Source organism: Rattus rattus, chromosome 10 (genome assembly GCF_011064425.1).
Source record: "Rattus rattus isolate New Zealand chromosome 10, Rrattus_CSIRO_v1, whole genome shotgun sequence".
Lineage (NCBI taxonomy): Eukaryota > Metazoa > Chordata > Mammalia > Rodentia > Muridae > Rattus > Rattus rattus.
In genome coordinates this window covers 49,519,667-49,543,467 of record NC_046163.1, presented here as the reverse complement: position 1 = coordinate 49,543,467, position 23,801 = coordinate 49,519,667, and the positions used below count along the sequence as shown (strand labels likewise).

Here is a 23,801-nt window from a genome sequence, read left to right as displayed (position 1 = left end):
CACATGCGTGTGTGGACAGCACAATGGAGAGAGCTCCTGGCCTCTCTTGGATGCTCTGTGAAACCTGTGCCTGACCACTTTGCCCAGAGAATGGAATCTGCCTGCTCACTTCTGCACTGTAGGGTGCTATAGACTGCTAGCTGTCTGTCGGCATTCCTTTTGTATATATGAGTATGGTATGTGGGTGCGCACGTGTACGTGCATGCTCTGTGTATATGTGTGGAGGTGAGAGGTCAATCTTGGGGGTCATTCACTTTTTCATGTTGCTTTTTGAGACAAGTTCCCTCATTGGGCTAAACCAAATTACCTAGGCTGTGATGCTGGCCAGCAAGCCCCCAGTGATCTCCCCTTCTCCCTCTCAAATGCTAGCATTACAAGTGCATACCCACCATGTCTGGCTTTCTTCTACCTGGATTCTGGGGACCAAACTCTAATCTTGCAAGCAGAGTGTAGACTGAACCATAATGCCAACTTCTATTAACAGTTCTTTGCCAATGCCCGGCTACTTTGTTAGTGGAGAGCAGCGGCCTAAGTTTCAAGATCCCTCAAGCCCACGCTCACATTGGCAGCTGGGATACGCACACACACACACACACACACACACACACACACACGCACACAGGAAGAGATTCTAACGAGAAAGACAAGGACACTGTCATTGGTGAAGCCACTTACTCCTAGAGTGGAGGGGACTAGACACAGGATGGTGCCCAGAAGCTGAGCATTTGAAGACCATGGTCATCACAGAAGTCCTGTCTGAAGTGGTTGCTGTAGTTTCCAAATAGCTAATCAACTCTGTCCCTCAGCAGCTGGCCAGGGAGGTCAGGCTGCCCCAGGCTGGCGTGTTGGTGAGAATTGCCTTTAGGTCTTATTTTGTGTGGGAGGAACAGTGTTTTCCCTCCACTGCCAGTTCTACAGCAACTGCTAGGCGAGTTGATGTGCTTTCCTGGCATACTGAGCAGGTGACTCTAGGCAACCCTGGCGTTTCCAGTAGGGATCACTAGGGATCACTTCCTGTTCTTTGCCTTCGGTCTTATTGGCACACACACACACACACACACACACACACACACACACACACACACACACACCATGTACCTGAAATTCCTTCCTGCTCTGGGTTTTTCCTGGACCTTCCAGCCATTGTTAATGCTGTGCCCTCAGTGGCCAAGGGTCCCTTTCGTACAGACTTCATCCTCATCCTGTACACACACTCTCTCTCTCTCTCTTCTGGTAAGCATGCTCTCCAGCTCCCTGTCTCCCATTCTCTCTCCTTCCCCTCTCAGAAACTCAAACACATTTTTTTTCTGCTGTGTTCCTGGGGCCTCATCACTCCTGGATGATGCCATTGACATTCAGCCCTCCGTGTGCCCTGTGGAGAAAGCCCTCCTGTCTATAAAGGGCTATGAGCATCAAGAGCATAGAGACACCTAGCACAATGAGTACTTGTTGAGTAAACTGGCAAACAGTCAGTGCGTGTGGCCAGTGACAACATTCCTTTTTTTTTTCTTTTTTAATGATTATTTATTATGTGTACAGTGTTCTGCCTGCATGTATGCCTACAGGCCAGAAGAGGGCACCAGATCTCATCACAGATGATTGTGAGCCACCATATGGTTGCTAGGAATTGAACTCGGGATCTCTGGAAGAACAGTTAGTGCTCTTAACCTCTGAGCCGTCTCTCCAGCCCCGACAACATTCCTTTTAGTCACTGTCACCAGTCATTATAAAATGCCTACTCTGTGCGAAGATGAACATGGAGAGGAAGAGGTTTCAACAGGAGTGACTTCTAAGCCACCTCCTGGATTGGGAATGACAACACTTGGGCTGGGGGAATTAATAGAGTGGAGGTGAGAAACACAAGAGGATCACAGAAAGCTGATCCGGTGTTGGGGAAGACAGCGATGGAGGTAGCGGCTACAGAGGAGTCCCGCATGGTTGCTCTCTTCTGGCTGTAACAGAAGAGTCAGTAGCCTTCCACGCACCCTCCAGCCATGGCGGGCACCACTGTCCCTCTGTTCTGTTACCCTTTTCCTTTTTTTTTTTTTTTTTTTTTTTTTTTTTTTCTTAAAGACAGGTTCTTTTTATGTAGCCTTTTCTGTCCTAGTACACCAGGCTGGCTTCAAACTCGCAGAGATCCCCCTGCCTCTCCCCCCCGAATGCTAGGATTAAAGGCATGCGCCACCACACCTTGCCATTTTAGAGACGATTTTCTTAGCTCACATTAATATCCGTGAGATGTGAGCTGCCTAGCATTTTCATATACCTTAAAGAGGGTGTAATTATGTGATTGGTGTTCCACAGGTAGTATCAGGCCCAGATCGCTTGGTTCATTTTTTATCATCTTGACATAAACTAGAGTCACCTAGGAAGAGACATCTTCGATTGAGAAGTTACCTATATCAGATTGCGTGGTGGGGCATTTTCTTGATTAATGATTGATGTGGGAAGACTCAGTCCACAGTGTAAGTGGGCAGGTGGTATTTGGTTTTGTAAGAAAAGAAAGTAGGCTGCCAGGTGGTGATGGCACTCAGGAGGCAGAGGCAGGTAGATCTCTGAGTTCAAGGCCAGCCTGGTCAACAAAGCGAATTCCAGGAGAGCTGGGGCACCACAGAGAAACCTAGTCTCAAAAAAAAAAAAGGAGGAGGAGGAAAAAAAAACAAGGAGGGAGGAGGAGGAGGAGGAGGAGGAGGAGGAGGAGAAAAAAAGGGAAGCAGGCTGAGCAAGCCAGTAAGCAGCCCTCCTCCATGGTCCTGCTTCTGCTTCTGTTCCTGCCTTGACTTCCCTCAGTGATGGATGGTGACCAAGATGTATAAGGGGAACAAACCCCGTCCTCCCCAAATTGCTTTCGGTCTCGATGTTTGTCCTAGCAGTAGGAAGCAAACTAATAGGCCCGGCATGCTTTCTTCAAGGCAGGGTTTAAGACGTCAGAGATTCATCACCTGTGTCTTTTCAGGGTCAGTCAAGTGTGAATTGGCACTCTCTCCAGTCATGCTGGTTCCCTGTGTGAGGGAGGGAGGCCCCTGCTGGTGTAGACAAGGATGTGGCCTTAGAGTCACGTGAGAGGGGAAGTATGCACAACATGTCATTAGCGTGCTTCTATTACTGTGTGTGTGAGTGTGTGTTGTGTGACTTCACCTGTACAGACAGGAACAAATGTTTATTCGGCCTAGATAGGACCTGACAGCAAAGAACGATTACACCCAAGTCTGGGCTTCATAAACCAGTGAGTTTACTGGGGCTCCTCACAGGAGCGTTGATGACTTAGAAAACTGCATCACCAAGAGGACCACCCCAGTGCCACTGAGGACTCTTCTCTCCCCAGCAACTAAATGTAGCTTGAAATAGCTCCACAGAAATCTTCCCTCCTTCCCGTCTCTGGGTCTGTGTTTAATGGGAGGTTCATTTTAAATAATTGTTTCTCGTGACTACAAGTCTGGTGTGATCAATACTTTGCCTGTTGGAGACCCAGGGAAGGATGGATTTGTCTGCTGGTGAATCCCTTCTTCTTCATGGAGATAATTAGTCTTGGTTCTGTTTGACCCTCCGTCTGATCAGATGACGCTAACCCACAGACAGACATCTACTTGATGTAGGGTCAACTGATTTAAATATTAATTGCAGCTACAAAAGGAACTTAGAGGAACCTCTAGAACAATGTTTGGTGGGTGGCTGGAATCTGTGCTGGCTTCACCCTTTAGCGCCGGCTGCTACAGAAGGGAGAAGGCAACGAGGTGCTAAAATGGCAGTGGAACACATGGTAGTTGAACTTCGACCCTGGCCCTAGGAGCTCCAGCAAAGCAGCAAACTGTTAGTTGTTGGTTCTCCTCTGAGGCGCTGAGAGAGTGCAGACAAAGTAAACAGCAGGCTCACAGCGCCAGCAGTGTGGCTAGCGGTGTGGCTAGCAGTGTGAGCTGAGTGTGAGGTGATCTTGAGGCTGGGATTACTTTAAGGGTGAGCAGCCAGTACCATTTGGATCGGGTTTGGAGCCCTTTCTTCAAGAAGGCTGCTCACTGCCTTCTCCTGGTCCCTTCCTTTATACCTCCAACGCACCTTCTTGTTGCATATAAATTGCTGGCAATGCGTTCTTTTCTTTTCCCATCTGCCTTCCTCAGAAGGAGTTTCCTAGGAAGGTCCAGAGGAAAACGGATGGTTTCCTGTGGGGATCCGACTTCTGTGTTCTGGAGCTTTCCAATGAATGGGTGTTTATCTTTCCAGTGGAACCCTGCCTGTGGTAGGATGTAACTGTACAGAGGAAACTTATTTACACTTGGAGATTGGAAGGGCAAGAGCTGAAGGCTCCCCCGGCTTCTTTGATGTCACCGCTTTCTCTTCCAGGATTCAGCAGGGATTTTAGTGCTGTTAGCCACTAGCACCCTGTCTCCTCGCCCCTTCCCTGCTCTGTGCCTGTCTTTCTTCTTTCCCCCATTCTTCTCCTGCCCCCTATGCAATGGGGGAGGTATATCTTTTGAATCTTTTGGCAACAGCTACCCTTGGCTATCCCTGAGGATCAGCGCAAGATGGGGCCACTGTTTTCAAGCCTTTATTGCCTGTTCATGCAGCATAACTACCCTCCTTCAGACTCCTCCTAGAGAGGGTTTCCTGGGAGAGATCCCGTTTCCTTGGAGGTAGGCCTTCTCCCGTGTAGCAATTGTCCAGCATGTGTGTGTGGACTGGGCGGCCTTTGGAAGGGCTTATTAAAAATAAAACCTGCTAGGGCCCAGCACAAGAGCTCAGCAGGTAGAGATGCTGCCAAGGCCGGCAACCTCAGTTTGATCCCTGGAACTCACATGGCTGGGGAGAAATGATTCGTGTAGGTTATTGTCCGACCTACACAGGTGCACATTGGCACATCCTCACCCAAACACATCACACAAGTGAATAAATAAATAAATGCAATAAAAATGAGTAAATAAAAAGCTGGGGCGTGATGATAGGCACTCGTAATCCTAGCAGACAAGGAGGCAACACAGGAAGATTACCACAAGTTTAAGGCCAGCTTTGAATAACCCATATATATATAATCTATCCTACGTGTGTTTGGCAAGAATGCCTATGCTACTCTGAGCAAATGAGTACGTACCTCAGTAGCCAACTCCCACATCCTAAGTTAGAGCTCTAGGCTACTCACCCTGTATACCTGCAACCTGTGTCCCTTTACCCTCTACCCTCTCCCACCTTCGCCCGTGGGAACTGCCATAGTATTCTCTATTTCTGTCTGCCCAATTTCGTTTTTAGGTTAGTGTTTCCATTCTTTCCCTCTTGTCTCTACAGTCTGCTTTCTCTACCCCCTGCAGACCCTTCTACCTCCCCCTTAAGTGTTGATGTCTCTCCTGAATGTGGTCCCTGGGTACTTTTCTGACCTGTGTTCATGGTAGATTTCTGTCTACAGGTTGAACTTTTCCCTGTCTCTCCATCCATGTGCTTAGTCTGGTTAGTCCTGGGCTCTACGTCTGCTAGTTCACCAAGGATCAGAATTGGTGCCCTAGCAGGCTGCAGTCTGGACCGACTGCCTTTATGCCCCTCAGTAGGGGGCCATCTCCTCAGCTCCAAGAGGAAAACCAAGCAAACTGTTGACTTGTAAATACCAGGATTGTTGGGTACATTTGCATAGGGAGGATTTACAGCCACTTTGTTGCCTAAAAGAACACTTACACTTCCTAGGAGGGGAAAAAAGAATTAACCAATCCCTAAGTATAAAATCCACCAATCTTTGAGCATGATTTAAACCTCACCAATGCCCACCCTGGAAAACAATGCCCTCAAGAAATCCTATATAAAGCCTGCCTCCTGCTCAGTTCCCTGCGGCTTCTCACCTTGGCAGAGGCAGCCACCATCTTGTGCCTCTCCCAGTAAGCCTCTCCTGTGAGGTTTGTTGTACATTGTGATCTTGTGGTGTTTCTTGGCACCTGACTCCCAGGACACCTTTCCCCTTCAGAGCTGTAACACGCACTTGTTCTGCGTGGCCTCACACCTGTTTGCCTGGGCCAGCTCCAACACTAGGGGTTTCATACTCTCTGCACCCTGCTGTCACCGTCCTATTCTATGTTCCAGCTGCTGCTTGGTCTCTGAAAAATATTAGGGAATTGTATTTAAAGGCAACAGTGATGAACCTAGAGAACTGTGGAGGCCCATGCCTGTAATCCCAGCACTCAGGAGGCAGAGAAAGGAAGATGGGCATAGGTTGAAGGCTAGCCATGGCTAGGGAGTGAGTGCTGGGCTATCCTGGGCTACAGAGTGAAGCCCTATCTCAAAACAGCAAAAACCTAATCCCAAATATAGGATAAGGAAATAGTATCTGTGGACCTAGGAAGCTGAGCCCTGGGCTGAGAGGCAGTAGAGATAGCAGCCTCTTTCTTTCAGAGTCTCTACACCCTGCTAATAGAAACATACCAGGCGTCCAGCTTGAGCAATGTCCGTTTGTTTGTGCTACCGAATGACATATCATACTGGGTTGAAAAGGTGTATTCGTGTCACTCCCATGAAAGGGTATGTGACGTGTCCGCCCGTGGCTTGCCTGGGCTTGACTAACGGAGCACTAGCACAGTAAAGAGGGATGACTGTTCCATGCGTCATGGTTCCCTTCCCTGTTGTCCCCGCAGGCCGCCAGCTCACTGGAGCTGAGAGGGTCTCCACAGCCACCGCAGAGGAGACCGACATTGATGCTGTGGAGGTCCCACTCCCCGGGAATGACATTCTAGAATTCAGCCGAGGTGTGACTGACCTGGACGCTATTGGGAAGGACGGAGGCTCCCACATAGACGCGACGGTAGGTGATCTTCATGTGTGGCCCTGGTGCCTCTGAGAGCAAGCTGGGTCACAGCGGTAGCTTTGGGCCCTCAGTTGCCTCACAGCGGGCGCTGTGGCAGCTTCAGAGTGATGTGCTCTGTCATGCGGTGGCAGAACATGTTTCATTGCCTCCTAGAGAGGTCTGACCTCCATGGACTCGGCATCTGCGTGCCAGCACTGATAGAAGAGAGAGTGCTGTGGAGTTCATTTCTGAGGTGTGTTGCCCACCTGGGGAATCTCGTCAGTGTTCTGCCCCCTTCACCCTACACAGCAGCATCTTGTACACGTATTTGTGCAGGGCTCATCCAGAAGATCAAAGTGATATAGCTAATCACATGACTTATCGAAAACAAACAAAGAAAATCTAGTCTGTTTGAGCCCTCTCACCTTGTCTGGTGGATGTGTGCCTTCAAAACCCTTGGATAACAGTTCCATTGAGTCTGGAAACTGGCTCACCGCATGTCAGAAACTGAGGCCACATTAAGGCAGGTCTCCTCACCTCCCACCTAGCCTTCCGCAGGTGGGATGACTAAAGCGTAGCGGGGCTTCTAATATAACCCAGGAAACAAACTCCAAGAGCCTCCAGACTAAATCCAAACCCAAAGACAATTAGGCTAAGAAAAATAAAAGCCAAAAGGAAAGCTCCTGACCAGTGGCGCGACCCTGAGGTTCCCAGGTCACTCACTGGCACCATTTCTCATCCTCCTTCTCAGATGAGGCCAGTTCATGAGGAAACACCTGTGTCGTTTGGAGCGCAGTTACCTCCTGTTTCCTCTGATGCCCCGTTACTTCCTTACAAGGGGCAGTAGGCCTTTGTCACCAGTGCCTTCTTCCTATGTGTCTGAAGATCAGCAGAGCCACCAGAAACCTCCCTCACATTGAACTCTTGACTTAGAAGAATCGTCTGGGTGAACATGTCCGCCAGGAGAGAGAGGCAGCAGTTGGGGTCACCTAACTCACAGAGGTCCTGCTAGGTCCTTTGTTGAGATAGCCCAATGTTCTTATCTCACTGTGAGAAGAGATGGGAGAGGGAGGAACATCTGACCCCAGAAGAGGAAGTAAAGGACAGCGCAGAGAAGAACTAGGACTATCTCCCTCTTGTTCTCATAGCGACACGATAGGTAGCTGTGTGTGTAGACATGGATTCTACAGCTAGAACCCAATTCAAGGTATATAATCAGAAATGAGGGGTAAGAAATACTTTACCAGCTGCCTGTCTCCCACCCTAGGGAAAAATGCTACCAAAAGTATGGAAGATGGAATTTACTGACTGTGTGCTCCAAGCTTAGGTGTGCCAGCATTTCCTCCCTGGAGCTACTCCGACGTCATTCAAGATGGAGCATCTCCAGTACATGCGTTCTGCTCCGTCCATGTACCCATTGTGAATATTGCAGTGAGCGCGGGACCTCAATGGTGGCTTCTGCCTGTGAGCCGTGTTCTGTCTTCTCTTCCCAGGTCTCACCCCATCCGCAGGAGCCCATGCTGGCGGCCTCCCCTCGCATGCTGCTCCCTTCTTCTTCTTCTTCTTCCTCGAAGCCACCGGGCTTGGGCACTGGGACGCCCCTGTCCACTCACCACCAGATGCAGCTCCTCCAGCAGCTCCTCCAGCAGCAGCAGCAGCAGACACAAGTGGCTGTGGCTCAGGTTCTCCTCAGCCTCCTCCCTTCTTCCCAGGCTCCACTCTCATGGGCTTGACGCACCTTCCCTAGCGAGGGGCTCAGGGCAGGTTTAAAACCTAGGGAGCTCCAAGGAACTGCTCATGCTCTTGGTTCATTGCTCGTTGGGGTTCCGGGAAGTGAAAGGGGAGGGGGACAGATGGGGACTGCGGTTAAAATGGAAAAAAACAAAATAACCACATTGGTTCCCCATGTATCCCTCGCTCTGAGTTAGGCTTGCCTGGCTTGGCTGAATGTTGTTGGATAATGACTTGATCTTACCAAGAGGGAAAAAAAAAAAGATGTACACAGCCCCTCCCTCCCTTTCCCGCCTGGTTTCCTTGTGTTTGGGGTGGGAAGGGATACCCTTGGAGTTAGGACAGGCGTGCCTATGATGCAACTCTTAAAACCGCTCCAAGTATGAGGTTGTGCCCAGCATCCTTGCACACGAGTGCTGCTCTGGCGTATCCCAAACACTCTTGACCGAAACGGGTCAAGCCTCCACTAGCGATCTACTTACTCCAGACAGTACTTGATTAGGAACTCATTATAACAGCAATGAACGTTTAGGAACTGAGGTAGATGACCTGAGCCATTTGAGAAGAACTGGCTACCTCTTAGCATCCAGATGGAGTCTTTGCCCTGAAGTCAGGTTGGACTATAGCTGCTTTGTGGGAGATCGGGCTGGCCGCCCTTGCTGCTTTCAGCAGGAATCCTTCTCTTTGATTTTTATGGAGGACACAGTAATTCATGCTCCCTTGGAGTTCAGAAATCTGAGCCTTCTCTCTCTCTTATGGACAAGTCAGGGATGGTGAGAAAACACGTTCCCATTCCATCTAAAGGCGAGAGTCTGAAGCCAGGGCCAGGCAGGATTGGGACTTTGTGGGTAGGTGAAGGTGGTCAGGGATGCTCGGGAAGTTATCTGGGAAGGTGACTGTGTGTACCAGCCTTCCATATCTACTAGGCTTGGCTGCACGCTTAGATTGCCCACGTTCTCCGGGAAGAACTGATCCTTCCTCTATGTTCTTCTTACTTTTCTCCTGGCTCCTGAGTGAAGTGAAGCCCCTTGGTGGAGTGATTCTTTCCTCTGTACACTTTCAGGAAGCATCTGGCAGCCTATCCTTGATAAAATCTGTGACAGCAAGGCTTTCGAGAGCGCTCTTGTCATCTTGCCTTGGCTGACTGTACCCGAGGCACCAGTCTTGTGGGTCACTTTGTTCCACATTTCGATGAGCCTTGGAATCAGTGGAATGCTGATCCAAGGTACTAGACAGAGCCTTAGACGTGGGTTAGGGGTGGGAAACCTGACTCTGAAACCAAGGGATATGCCATGCTGGCAGGAAGATTTATAGGTGTGTCCAGAACAGTGGCAGAGAAAGGGGATGTCACTAATGGTTTCTTGTGTTTAGAGGAAAAACATTCTTTGTCAGTTGAAAGAATCGATCTCTGGCTAATGATACCATGGCAGTCTGAGACTTTCCCCTTCAGGTGGGGGAATAACAAGAACAAGGCCTGGGCATTTCAGCCCTGGCCCATCCCAAGGCTCAGCAATTCCCAAAGTTCCCCATTGAATACAGATCCATTCTCCAAGCAATTCTCTTTCAGCATCTCAATTCCCAAGTAATTATTATTTATCCGAGAGTAGGTCTGATGCATCTTCATGCTGTTTTATTACCAGAGGGCATGTGAATTGGAAGTCTCAGCTAAGTGCTAAAGGGAACCCAGTTGCAAGTGTCTAATCTGCACACAGAGTTGTGGTAGGTGGAGGGAAGCACTCAGCCTACAGTCAGTCAGACCCACAACTTACCACAGGGCTGCTGTAGTCGGGACAAAGCCCAAGAGTGGTTTTCTGTCATAGCAAGTATCTATCTTAACATTCATGCCCCTGCCGTATTCTAATTGCCTCTCTCCTAGAAGACAGTGGGTCTAAGAACAGAGTACAGTGTAGTGTTCTGGATTCGTTTCACAAGCAGCTAAGTTCCAGTATCTTACCAGGTTGGTCAGCCCAAGCCTCTCATACACTCAGAGTCCCTTGGAAATTGCTGGCAGTGAGCTGCTGCACTCCCAGCTCAATCGGCGATGTGATGAAAGGCCACCACAGGGCTTCAATGTCCTGTATTGACATAGTGACTTTGAGGAGAGTGGCAGGTTTCCAGAATCTTTCAGTCAAACTAGACTTAAGGTCATTCGGTGGCTTCCCAAACACAGTCTTCTACCTGTCCTTGCCATCCTCCTTAGTTGGTCTCTGTCCATCTTCCTTCTATCTGCGTCTTATATTTACTGCCAGGCACACAGTAGGGTACAATCGAACCTCTCAACTGACCTTTGGCTCCCTGGTCCTGCAGATGGGTTCAGTCTTAACCCAGCCCCTTCAAGCATTCTTACTCCCTAGGATATCACCCAAGGCCTTTCTGTTATTATCTCCATCCGTGGGTAAATCGGTTACATAAGCTGTGCAGGTCAGTTCATGATAGGTTATCCTGGCGTTGCTTACACACCAACAACAAACGAACTGTAGCATGCTTGGTTCTTCTGTAGGACTGATTAGTTTCTAGTGGAAAGTCAGCTTTTACATGTTCCATCAGACTACTGCTAGCAAACTGCAGAGTCTCTGTCTTTCATTGGACTCTCAGTAGTCCCCAGAATTCAGTAAGTGTGTCATCTCAGTGTTCTGGACAAGAACATAGTTTCCATTTCTCTGAGCTCCCAAGCCTCCGTGTAATACTTCTCAGTTTAAAATCTAAGGGTAAAGCCCCAATTTCATGCAGATATGTGTGCTCTTAAAGTCCCTTGTTGCATTCCTCATGCCCCCACTGCATTTGCTCTCACTCACCAATCTAATTTGGTTGTCCCCTTTCGCCCCGTCTTTAGTTCTTTTTGATCTTGTGACTTTTTCTAGGACTTCAAAAGACCTCTTTCTTCCAGCCTCACCTCAATTCTTTCAGAGCTGATCTTGAACATGCCTTCCTTGGTCTTAAACACATAGGGTCAAAGACAGTGTTAACGAACTCCTAAGTATTTCCAGGCCATCCTTCAGTGTGTAAATAGTGAATTCCCCTAGTCCCTCTGAAGCTCTCCCAGCCCAGCATGAGGCTTGCCTGGCTGCATTAGCTTTTCTGCTTTTACAGTGAACCAGAAGCTCAAGGGTGTGGGTGAGCATATAGCCACACCTTGAATCATACTTGGGATGTAGCTGGTGCCTGCATAGCTGCATGCTGGGCCTGCCTGGCTCCAGGATTGTGGCTGATTGACAGCAGCTAAGTGGGCCAGATCTGTTCATCATTTGCTGAGCCCTAGCCTAGCTCTTGGGGGGAAAAAACCCGATAGCGAAGCTCATTGTTGCTATTTAAAGAGCTCCTCTACCTGTTACCACTTGTGCTTATTTAGGAACAAGTAATTTGTTATTTATGCTTTGTGCTTTGTGGTCCTGTGAGCGTGCTGTAGTTAGAGAAACGGTGCTGAAACGCTCTGCACCCTCACCCAGGCCCTCTCCGCTAGCATCTGTCCTTGTGGCTTCTCCCTGTCCCCCTCCCTGCCCACGTCCCTGGCATATGCATGCTGAGACAGCGCTTGCCTGCCTCTGCTTCCGTCTGGTATGAGGAAGGGGGTGGGAGGCAGGGGCCGCCAATTGCTCTGGTTGTCTCCACTGCCATTTCCATGTGCCTGCCACTCCCTAACTTCAGCCTGGCCCTGCCCCCACTTCTGATGGAGGAGCTGGAGTCCAGGCAAGTAGGCCGGAGAGTGAGTGAGTGGGGCAGTGGTCTGAGGTGGCCGGGTGGGTTGAGGGTGAGTGTCAGAGTTTGGGGAGTGGTGCAGAGCTGGAGGGATCAGGGTTGGTGTTGTACATGTTGTTCTGGGATGGGGGTGCAGAGCTCCACTGCAACTCTACATGTGACTTCGTGCCACCTCGCTGTGTCTGTGCCGCCAGCTTAGTCTGAGTGGGACAGTAAAAAGTACCGTGGGCAGTTTTGTGAAAAGATGTTAAATTCTTTGTCTATGACTGGGGACAGGGAGGGGAGAGAAGGTGTTATACCTTCTCTTCCTGTCCCACATTGAGAAACAGAGCCCAAACCAAGGGTACAGCTAACACTACCTGATTTTGATACTCCAAGTCCATATAAACTCGGCTTCAGTGTCTGAAGACGTCTAAGCTGCGCTGTCCTCACTTGGCCTGGGGTTGGCTCCGCAGCTCAGACTTCTGATCCTCGTGCCTGATGCCACTAATGGCTGCCGAAGCAGGTGGCTCATTAGTGCTGGCTGGGGCAGTGATAGCCGTATGTCGTTTCCGTGCTTGTGGGGCTTGAAAACATCTGCAAGGATACAGCTCTGCGCTTGCAGAGGTGAACTCCTTATGTAATCTGGGATGAGGGGCACTTACATTCTGGGGTGTTTGCTCATGGCACTTAATGAGAGTGGGTTTTACCACAAGCATAGGATTAGAGGGTCGTCTCTCAGGGGTTGATGGCGCTCTGCCTTTGGAACTTGGACACCTGCCCAAGAAGCATCTCGCCTAATTTCTGCAAGAAGGAACAACTTTTTTTTTCTTGTTCTCCTTTCCTAAGTTTTAGATGTCATTATATGGGGATCTGAGGACTTTCCTCAGTGACTCTTTAGCAAGTGATCCCCTAGTGTTTACGACAGTCTCTCTGAACACAGAATCAACTGTCTCGATCACTAGCCAGCTCTCTGCATTGACAGGCAGGGCAGCGAGGGCCCAGAGAAAATCGCCAGTAGTTGTCTCAGAAGCAAAGACTCCAATCCCGCAGCTGCCGGCCCCATGCTTGCTTCCTAATGGTCTATTCTGTTGGGATGCTGGTGGCCGAGGGTGTAGCAGGTGTGTAGGCAGCCCATAACAGATGCTAACTAATGATATGCAGCCGTGTCCCATATTTCTCTCTTACACTTCTATTTGCTTTCAACAAAAGTAAAAAGTGAGAATAGAGTACCCTCACTAGATGGTAGATTCCTGTCAAAGGTACTTATTTCATGTAAGTAACAGTACCGGCTAGTAGGGTTTTAAGCTTGCCTGTCCTGTGGTGGGTACAGGTAAGGGATTCCCTAAGCCATTTCCCTGTTTCTTAGATTCAGTAGGATGTAGGGGACTCCCAAGTGAAATTTCTCCGTGCCTCAGTTTCCAAGGAAGCTACAGATGTCATAGCCACTTAACATCAGAAACTCAGGCTACAAGGTCACTGACACATCCTTTCCTGGTCTCACCCCTCCTCAGATCCCTCCTGTGAATGTGAAAGAGCAAAGGGGGCAGCGTCCTGAGCAGGATGACAGCTCTGTCCTCAGCAGTCCTTTCTGGAGGACAAATTGTCTTTAGACTCATTAGGCTTCTTCTCCCTGGGGAAGGATGAGCCCAACCTCGAGGTTCCACTAATGGAAAGTGGCAGTAAATCTCATTAGTGGCTCTGCTCGGTTCAAAGCAGAGCCAACTGCAAGGTCAGGGCTTAAGACCTGGACAGAGAAGGAAGCGCCCACTGTACCTGATTGTAGATTTTCTTAGCACTGTGTCCCGAGAAGAAAGATGTGGAAGCCTATAGATGCCTTGGTCAGCCTCAGCAAAATGTGAATTTCTACAGCATACTGCTTTTCAGAAATCAAGAGCATTTTGCCTGAAGAGGAGCCAGCGAATGCTTCCCCTCATCCTGTTTTCTCCTCCATCCCACATCCCACACACACTGGTTCTTTGTCAACACCATGGTTTAGGATCAGGAAAACCATCTTCCCTATAGTCTGACTTGGTTCCTGGTGACCAAACTCATCCTTTCTCCAGAGCCTTCTAAAATCCTCCTGGTCCACTTCCGAGCACAATTTGTGTAAACAATGATCTTGTGCCTATTTTCTTGAAGCCAGAGTCCAGGGTATAACTTCCCCCTCTCCTCTCACTGGTTTCACCTCCAAGGTGAAATTCACCAGGAATGGTCATGTCAGCACCATTGGCATAGAGCCTGTTGGCTGTGCCATGGCTGGTCCCTGTACCACAAGGATATGAATAAATGAGGTGTTCACTATCATAATAACCTCAGCCTTTTTATGGTTGTCAGAAGAACACTTCTGTAGGTCACTCAATAAACATTTAACCCCTCCCAGGAAGGAATCAAGGCTCTGCGGGCGTCCATTGGGAATAAGAGGAGAATAGAAAGACAGAATAGCTGGTATCCGGACATAAGAAGACTTGCTTTAATATAACTAGCTCACTAAGAGTTCTACCTCCCGTGTCTTACTGCACTGATGATGTCCAGGAAATGGGAAGGAAAGATAAGATTATAGGCAGCAGGGGTGGGGGGGATGTTGTGATGATCTAGTCAATATATTAACTAGTCATTTTACTTTTTAATTGATTTGAGACAGGGTCTTGTTAGGTATTTCCCACTGGCCTGGAAGTTGCTATATAGACTAGACTGGCCTCAAAATTGTCCTTCTGTTTTCCAAGTATTAGGATTACAGCATGTATCCACCATACCCGGTTACTTTTGTTTTTAAAAAAATTACGGGTAAAGTTGGGTGTCATGGCTGGAATCCTAGCAAGCGAGGTAGGAACAAGTTGATGACTGCAAGTTCAAGGCCAGCCTGGTCTGTGTAACCAGTATCAGGCCAGCTAGGGCTATATATCAAGATCCTGTCTCAAACAAAATGAAGTTAGTTAGAAAAGTATGCTATGTTGGACCTAAATGGGTTCTTAAAATGAAGATTTAGGTTAGTTTACCCATAGGAAGTGAAAATGTCTTCACTATATCTTGCACTTGGCATAGGACCCAGAATGGTGCCTGGGCGACACATCATGGCCCCTCGATGTATATAGAGAGGTCCACAGGGCCTTTGACCTATCTTCTCTTGGCTATTTTTGTTTTCAAAATTACAAACCCAAGTGCCCAGTTTTCCATGCAGGGTTTCTTCATCTCGAATTGTGTGTGGAAAGGGGTATCTCTGGTCCTGGCCATGCATTGGCCACTGTCATTTGCATTAATGTCCCTCTCTTTTCTCTGTCCCTTCTCCTCTCTGTCTCCATACCTCCTCTTCTCGCCAGGTTCACTTGCTGAAGGATCAGTTGGCTGCTGAGGCTGCGGCACGGCTGGAGGCCCAGGCACGAGTGCACCAGCTCCTGCTACAGAACAAAGACATGCTTCAGCACATCTCTCTGCTGGTCAAGCAGGTGCAGGAGCTGGAACTGAAGCTGTCAGGACAGAACACCAGTAAGCCAGGGGCCCGTCTAGCCTTGGTACCTGTGTCCAAGCTTCGTAAACCGAGTTATTCCCATGAGCCCTGGGATGCTGTGCTTGGAACCTTGATAGTGCCTTTGTATTTCAACAGAACATAGTCAACATTGTTATTAGTCTTCACATCCCATAAACTATAGAACCACAGAACCAGAGGACATCTTGTCTACCTCCTATCTACTAGTTGAACTTGACGGTGAAGGTCCCTGGGAGATACAACCATATTCATCTGCTCTCTCCTTAGCCAAAAAAGTCCATTTCTTCCTCGGAGGGATTTCCCATTGAAAATATACTGAGTCCACACATGAGGCATCATTCTCTGAGCTCTGTGGGACCTACAAACTCCTCCATAGTTGATTCTCTGCACTATAAAGTTCACTCACTGTTCTGATGCACAGAGAAATGTATATCCATTTAATCGATAAGGTGGCAGAGTAATTATAACTAGGATGACAGTAACTGTATAGTCCCTGGTCTGAGATTCTTTGCTGCCTGTATACCAGGTACCTGGCATCTGAACTGGGAAGCAATAGGCAGTCTAGGTCCACGTCATCATCAACTTGCCTATGGATAGTTCTGGGTATGCTTGAAGACTATCTTAACTGTGGTCCAACAAATCCCTGTTGATCAGCTATTACAAACATAATTGTGATAGTATTTTTTAAAATATGTAAGCTCACTTATTCTCTGTGAGTGGTAGATGCTGTTACGCCCCTTGCACAACTGAGGAAGCACACTCAGGAGGTTTAATACGTAGCTCAGAGTCACACAGTTAGCAAACAGTGAGTGAAGCCTAGACTCACACTTAGTCATTGCAAATCTAATGTTTTCTAATTATACTGGTAGTTCCCTCAAGCTAACCTGTTGCGGTAAAAATAAAACAATAGCAAAACCAATTCCTGTGCATACCCCTGCGGTCCAATTCCTTGCTAGTTCAGACTCCAGGGGGTCATTGAAATTAGCACTAATTTATCTCGGCAGCTCCACGCAGCCCCCAAGTACTCCCGGATTTAGGCGGGTCGCTGCCACACCAGTTTCGTACAGAGACTGCCTATCTCGTGGCTCTCTTACTGTGGACTCTGTTCACTTTTCTAACATCCACCCCCTAATAGTTGTGGTATAAACTCCCAAAACCCATTAAAGTCAGGACTCAACAAACTGTAACCCAACAATCAGATTTATATGTTAAATTCTCAATCCACAATACATCCACACAATAAGCTTACAACCAATTGACAAGGATATAAACCACCCACCTAGGAGAAGATAAATTTGTCTACAGAAATCCATCCTGACTACCTTGGCAATTCAGGACCACCTAGATCTGGGTCATCCTACCCCGTCTCCATCTTGATTCTCCTTCCTTTATCCTTCTCTCCCGCCTTACAAAACTTTGTTCCCGCCTTATTTTTATTACTGTCTAATCAAGACCTAAACCTAACTGGTGCCAGCCCTCACCTGCATATCGACATCACCCTACACTACCCCTTAGCTATTACCCAGTCCAGCCCATTGAGATTCCTCAGCAGTAGAAAGACACAGGGCTGAGCATCTGTAAGGTATAGCTGGACCCTGTGTGTAAGCCAGTGTCCACTTCTTCTTACAAGTTTCCACTGTTACCCCTTACCTGGACTGTGACTGGGTTGGTACCCCCCCCCAATCTCCATCACAAATCCACACAGGGTGTTCAGTAGTCTTCCCAACTCTCTGAAAGCCGTCCTTCTGCAAGCCGGGTGCATCTGATGCTTCAGGGGTAGAAGGGAAGGAGTGCTGGGTCAATCTGTAAACCTCTCAGCAGTGCCACAGAGTTAGTCGGTGAGGACCCTTTCAGGAACTGAAGTTGTCAGAATCAGGCCTTTCCACACTACAGGGGTTAATAGAGGAGCTCACATTTGAAGTCTTGCCTAACCCTGTCTCTCTTGCCTTTTGTTTCCCTGCAGTGGGCTCCCAGGACAGCTTGCTGGAGATCACATTCCGTTCAGGTGCCCTGCCTGTGCTCTGTGAATCCACCACTCCTAAGCCAGAGGACCTACACTCACCACTGCTGGGCGCTGGCTTGGCTGACTTTGCCCACCCAGTGGGCAGCCCCTTAGGTAGGCGTGACTGCTTGGTGAAGCTGGAGTGCTTTCGTTTCCTCCCAGCCGAGGATACCCAGCCGATGGCACAGGGTGAGCCGCTCCTAGGTGGCCTGGAGCTCATCAAGTTCCGAGAGTCAGGCATCGCCTCAGAGTATGAGTCCAACACAGACGAAAGCGAGGAGCGTGACTCGTGGTCGCAGGAAGAGCTGCCACGCCTGCTCAATGTCCTACAGCGGCAGGAGTTGGGTGACAGTTTGGATGATGAGATCGCCGTGTAGGTGCAGGGCAAGGAGCTGGTGAAGGTGGCAGCATGATGCCAAGGGGGTCAAGTCTGCCTGTCCCCGGCTGGGGAAGCCCAAGGGGAAAACACCGCTGAGAATAACACCCAGGGCTGAGAGTGTAGGGTTTCAGAAGAGGGTTGGGATTTTGCTTTGGAAGGTAAAGCAGGGAAGAAAATGGATTCCTAGACACAGGAATCAGCACCTATATTCTGCTAATGACTGAATGGGATAGAAGCAGGGCTTTCCAGAACCCAGGGCCTTAGGATGGGTCCGCCTTCAGAATCACAGTTCTGGAAGGCCTGTTGCTCCCACCGTTATAGTCAGGTTCTACTCAATCTGTCCGTGATGTCTCAGTGGCCTACACTCTCCTGTCTCTGTGGTGCAGATCATAAATGGAAGCCATTGATACCTTCTCACGTACTTTGTTTTGGATATCAGGATGCTACAAGTTGCCTCACCCTCCCTTAAGCTGTAGGAGAATTCCTTCCCCAGGGCCTGGCTGAGATCAGAGAGGTTGGAGGATTTCCCTCCTGCTGGGAAATTGAGACTCTGCCATTCAGTGAGCATGGAGGTGACAGCAGTCACAAGTTACAGTGAATAAACTAGGAATTTACTCTAAGCGGGGTGTTGGATGTTGCTTCTGAGGAAGCTAGGAGTGTGAATAGGATTGAGGACCCTGCAGGGAGAGCCTGGGGAGGGTTAGCCTAGGGGAGGGTTAGCCTAGAGAAGGGTTAGCCTAGGGGTGCTGATGACAGTTGTGGCAGCTCATGTAGGTCTGATTCTTCAGTTTGGAAACCATGCCCCTTACCCATCTCCTGCCTGCAACCCAGCTCATATAAACGAGGCTAAGAACTATCATACTACCCCCTTTTCTTGCCTCAGGGGCTGTGCCTGCCTAAGCTTTGACAGTACTATGCCTTTGTGTAAGTCTCAGAGACCCAACACCCCCTGCCTTACCTCTCTCTACCTGTCCCCTCCACTGGGCAGTAGTGGTCAGTTTTTACTGAGAAAAAGAAAAAGAAAGAAAGAAAGAAATGGACATAAGCTGATAGCTGAGACCGTCTATCCTTAAGAATCACTGCCACTTAGATGAGATCAGGGACCACAGCTGTGCCACCCCAGCCTGTCTCTCTGCAGGTGCGTGCCTTGAGCACAGGAGTTAAAAGTGCAACTTTAATCTCTTGCCATCTAGGCCTTGCCTAGGGGTCTCCACTCAATAATAGGCTGGCTAGGCCAATGAGAAAAGTTCCTTTTCCCCCATAAGACCTTAACTGGTGAATAGATTTTCAACCCCTGAAGAGAAAGCTGACACATGTTCAAAGTCATATGATGTGGGGAGGAGGTCATGTTCATCCTGGACAAGCTGTAGGCCAAACCGCAGTGTTATCAGAGGGAAAGTATGGAGTTCCCCCAATGGAGTTCTTCAACCCCAGCTTTGCTTTGAAATGTATCTAAATGCAAGCATGGCCCTTTTTATAGCCACAGTGGGGTGTCCTTTAAATAAAACAGTTAAGTAGTCAATGTTAAAGGACATTAACAAAGCTTTGTTATCTTCACTCCCTAGTGCATAGGGGTGTCAATAGTAATAGAATGGGGTGGCGTGTGTGTGTGTGTGTGTGTGTGTGTGTGTGTGTGTGTGTGTGTGTGTGTGTGTGTGTGTGGTGTGTGTGGTGTGTGTTTATGTGGTGTGTGTGTTTGTATGTGTGTGTGTGTGTGTATGGTGTGTGTGTGTGTGTGTGTGTGTGTGTGTGTGTGTGTGTGTGTGTGTGTTTTGTGCGTGTTGTGGACATGCTTTTGGACTTCTGAGAAGTGACTAGAAAGATTCTCCAGGGTGTTCAGATAAACAGTAGAATTGTATCCTTTTCCCAACCTGATTTTGTTGACAAGGTAGAATTCTATTTGTTGATTTTCTAATTAACCATCGGAAGGATATCCAGATACACAGGGAAGGGAGAATTCCAGGTGTGAGGCCCACAACACTGAAGGGGCAGATAAATGGCGGGATTCAAGATAGGCTGAGCAGAATTTACTCAATTCCAATCCAGGATCGAAGGTCCTGGAGTCTAGGCTTTTGTGTATCTGAGGGAGTGGGTGGTCTCTTTCTTCAAGGTCTACTTCCCATGAGCGGGAGCTGAGAGTAAAATCAGAAACAAGTAGAAGTGTGTGGATTGTGGGTGGAAAGGGCTTTGTAGGATAGAGTGAAGCAGTGTGTGGGTAAGATACTGGTTCTTAAAGCCCTGCAAAGGAAAGAGGAAGGAACGGAAGAGGTGGAAGAGTTGGAGAAATGTCTAATGGATGGGTAGATGATGACTTGAGACTCATGGAAGACTTTGCCCTTGGTTTCTGTCTTCTTTGACCCTCCCCTTTCCCTGATTAAAGACTTCCCTGGAGAATCCATTTGTGTGCCATATCCTCCCCAGTAAGACCCGAATCTGGACACACTTGGTCTGTGGAGATGGGAAACAAAGAGCAGATCTAGGGGCCTTATGAGGTCACCAGCCACCGACCGTCCATTTAGTCCAACAGACAGGACAGGGAGTGCCGCAGACCTGAGTCCCCAACAACAGCTGCACCCTTCTTTGCTTCTTGCACTGCTAACCCAACTCTGCCTTCCTCCTTTTCACCCTTCTACTCTGCCCTATGTGGAGGACACATGGATATCAGGGGTTCCTTAGTGATGCCCGCCCCAGGTGCAGGAAAACTCTTGGGCATACAAGACTTTGCAGTCGCAGAGGCAGGACAGATCTTCTCTGCACAGGATGGACGGCACATGGGAACCGGAAACTGTATTCCTTACATTCCTGCTTCTACTGATGCTATCTGTGAAAACCTTCCTGACTCTCAGCTGACCTTGTTTACAGATTGTGTTCCTTTATTTGCTCTTTGCTCGACTGCTCCCCACCCTCCTCCCTCCCACCTATCCTAGCCTTCTGCTTCCTAAAACTGTTTTGTCCTTAACTGTTGGGTCAGCTCTCTGGGAAACGGTTCTGTTGATGTAAGTGCACTTACCCTGGGATGTTGTCACTAGTTAGTGGCTTTTGCTAAATAAACCTTTCTTATTTCTAAAAGCTTTCCCATTGTCTCTACTTACTTCTTCTATTTAACCTGCTTCTTCTGTCCTCGTCCCTTGTACCTACTTCCTGACCAAGTATCATCAGCTCTGGGGGATGATATGGAAAGAATTCGCACTGGGCAGTGGTGGCCCACGCCCTTAATCAGTAGGCAGGGGCAAGTGGATCTCTGTTAGTTCAAGGCCATCCTGGTCTACAGATCCAGCCAGGGATACATAGAAAAAAATCCTGTCTGGGGAAAAAGGAAGGAAGGAAGGAAGGAAGGAAGGAAGAAAGGAAGGAAGAAAAAGAAAGAAAAAAGAAAGAAAGAAAGAAAGAAAGAAAGAAAGAGAGAGAGAGAATGAATGAATTCATATTTCTCAGAGGAGAAGAGCAAGGGGGATCCTCCATGGCATGGCATATAGACCAGACCAGCCCTGCAGGGTTAAGCTATCCACTGGTATTAATGGGAAGTAAATTCATTTCCCTGGGGGACATTTGACAGTGTCTGGATATTTCATCCTCTCTCACAGCTAGGAGATGGATGCTTTAGGAATACAGAGGGCAGGAATCAGGGATCCTACCACACATAGGACAATCGTGAAGAGGAGTTATCCAAACTAAGGCCATTAAAACGGATTGCAGCGCCCTAGCCGACATCCAGTTTTTTGGACTCTTCTAACCCGCCCCCAGTATTTTCAGATTTCTGATGCCATTAGGACATGACAGTAGTAGCAGTGAGTTCCAGCACCAAACCACTATGCCATTGTTTCTTCCACACTATGATCAAGACTGTTTCATTTCATTGACCCCTGGACTCAGTGTCTGAGATCTCTATTTGGTAGTTGCCCACATGGGCCCGTTTCAACCAAGTTTTTACAGGGAACAGCATAGCCTCCCCCTCCATATCTTCCTAGACAGATCATAGCACCAAGGATTCACAGAGGAATCCTGGTACATGGGAACATGGGCTTCCCAGGGTACAGCAGTAATGAGAGAGCAGAAAGAACATTCCAGAAATGGTCTTCAGAGTCTCACAGTGCAGCCCATTCGGGAAGCTTTTCTGACTTCCCCAAATGAGGACTTTAGGCTGTTTGGAAGGCAAAAGAAAGGCTGAGGAGGCTGACGAGGCTTGTACACTGCTCATTCTTCTCTGACAGTGAAGTGAACTCATCAATTTTTCTCACCTGTACACTGGAATGGTATATGCCACTTGCAACTTGCATGAGAGCATGTAAGAGCCTTGTAAAGGCCTCAGCAGAGAGTTCCGGTACCTCAGGGTAAAGTTTGTATTTAGAGTGCTGCCTTCTCTACACTCCCATGCTGGTAGGTCCAGGTGTCTGCTAGGCACCCTTTCCTATGTGCTAAAACTGCATGGAGCTCTGTTCCAGAAATGTTCCTGGGGCTATGATGACACCCGCTACATTAAATGCAAAATGTGGGAAGCACCTTCCTGTCCCTAGTGAGAAGATACTGGACACTGTCTGGATAGTGATGAATATATGCTGTGGTCCCCCCCCACCCCTTACCCACACCCCCCACACCCCCTCACCCTTGCCCAGCAGCTGCTTTTCCTCTTGGATGTTGAGGAAATGTGATGCAGAGGCCCTGGAGCAAGGAACATAGGGTTGATGGAGGATTAGGAGCCAGTTTCTCAGGCGGTGATGAAACTGAGAGGGGCCTCTGCCATCTATGCTTTTCGCTGTACTTGCCGAAGAACCGTATCAAAGGACCAGGACACATGTGCACAGTCGAACATGTAAGACGCCACCTTCCTGAGTTCAGTGGCTTTTCCAAAAAAACAAAAAAAAAAAAAACAAAAACAAAAAAAAAAAAAAAAAAAAAAAAAAAAAAAAAAACAAGAGTAGGTACCAGTAAGGATCACCAGTCACTTCTCTCTCCCTTGGGGAATGGTATCCATGGATGTCAAGGTTGCCTAGACACCGCCTAGCTTCTTGAGCCTGACAGACTCTGGACTCTTGCTAGGCAGAGAGGGCACAGAAAAGGCCATGGAAGGAAGGGACTGATGGTGAATCGGGGTTGTCCTCATGGTACGCTAAGTGACAGGGATGTGAACACAGCCTTTCTCATGCTGGGGAAACATAAGAGCTAGACTTGGTATTTTGATAACACAACGATAAACAGAAGCAGCTCTGCTAAGACCCAAAGTCGGGCTCCAGGAAGAGAGACCGCCATGCATCATGGGGCAGACTAAGGAGGAACCTGCACACACTGACCCACTCTTGGGGGAGGCAAAGACTGAAAAACGACTGATACCCAGTCCCTGAGAGGAAATGCCAAGTCACCTTTCTGCTTCAGGTTGGCAGAGAGGGTTGCCCTAAAATGAAGTAAAGGTCAGGACTGTCCAACTGGTACATTATGTGGTGACAGCATGTAGTGTTGTCACATGTAACCTGCCCATGGAAACTAGCCATGGAAAGAGATCTCCTGGAGTAAGCATGACTGTGTCGGCTTCAGCAAGAGATACCCACTCTGAATAGCAGTCGTGGTACACATGGTGGCGATAGCCCACCCTCCTTGTCTCCTTCCTAGCTTATGATCGGAGCCATCTTGCCTTTTCCACCGGCTTACTAGCCTCGAAAGGTTAATATCTAAGATGTGTTTAAACTGCAGGAATTCTTTCTCTGACCTTTATCCTGGGTGTGGGTGAGGACTAAGCCTGTAAACCAGCATCATGGAGTAGTGCTGTTTACATATGAGCGGC

General features: G+C 48.5%; 1 protein-coding gene across 2 annotated transcripts in view; it reads left to right on the top strand.

Moving 5' to 3' along the window:
* LOC116911004 (carboxyl-terminal PDZ ligand of neuronal nitric oxide synthase protein-like) overlaps positions 1–23,801 on the top strand; it is a 286,728-nt gene that overhangs the window by 251,194 nt on the left and 11,733 nt on the right. For both annotated transcript variants that reach the window (XM_032914731.1, XM_032914730.1), the window contains exons 7-10: positions 6,603–6,769; positions 8,245–8,433; positions 15,478–15,643; positions 17,608–17,760. In XM_032914731.1, the coding sequence (XP_032770622.1) occupies positions 6,603–6,769; positions 8,245–8,433; positions 15,478–15,643; positions 17,608–17,760 (675 nt within the window). The remainder of the gene's footprint in view (positions 1–6,602; positions 6,770–8,244; positions 8,434–15,477; positions 15,644–17,607; positions 17,761–23,801) is intronic.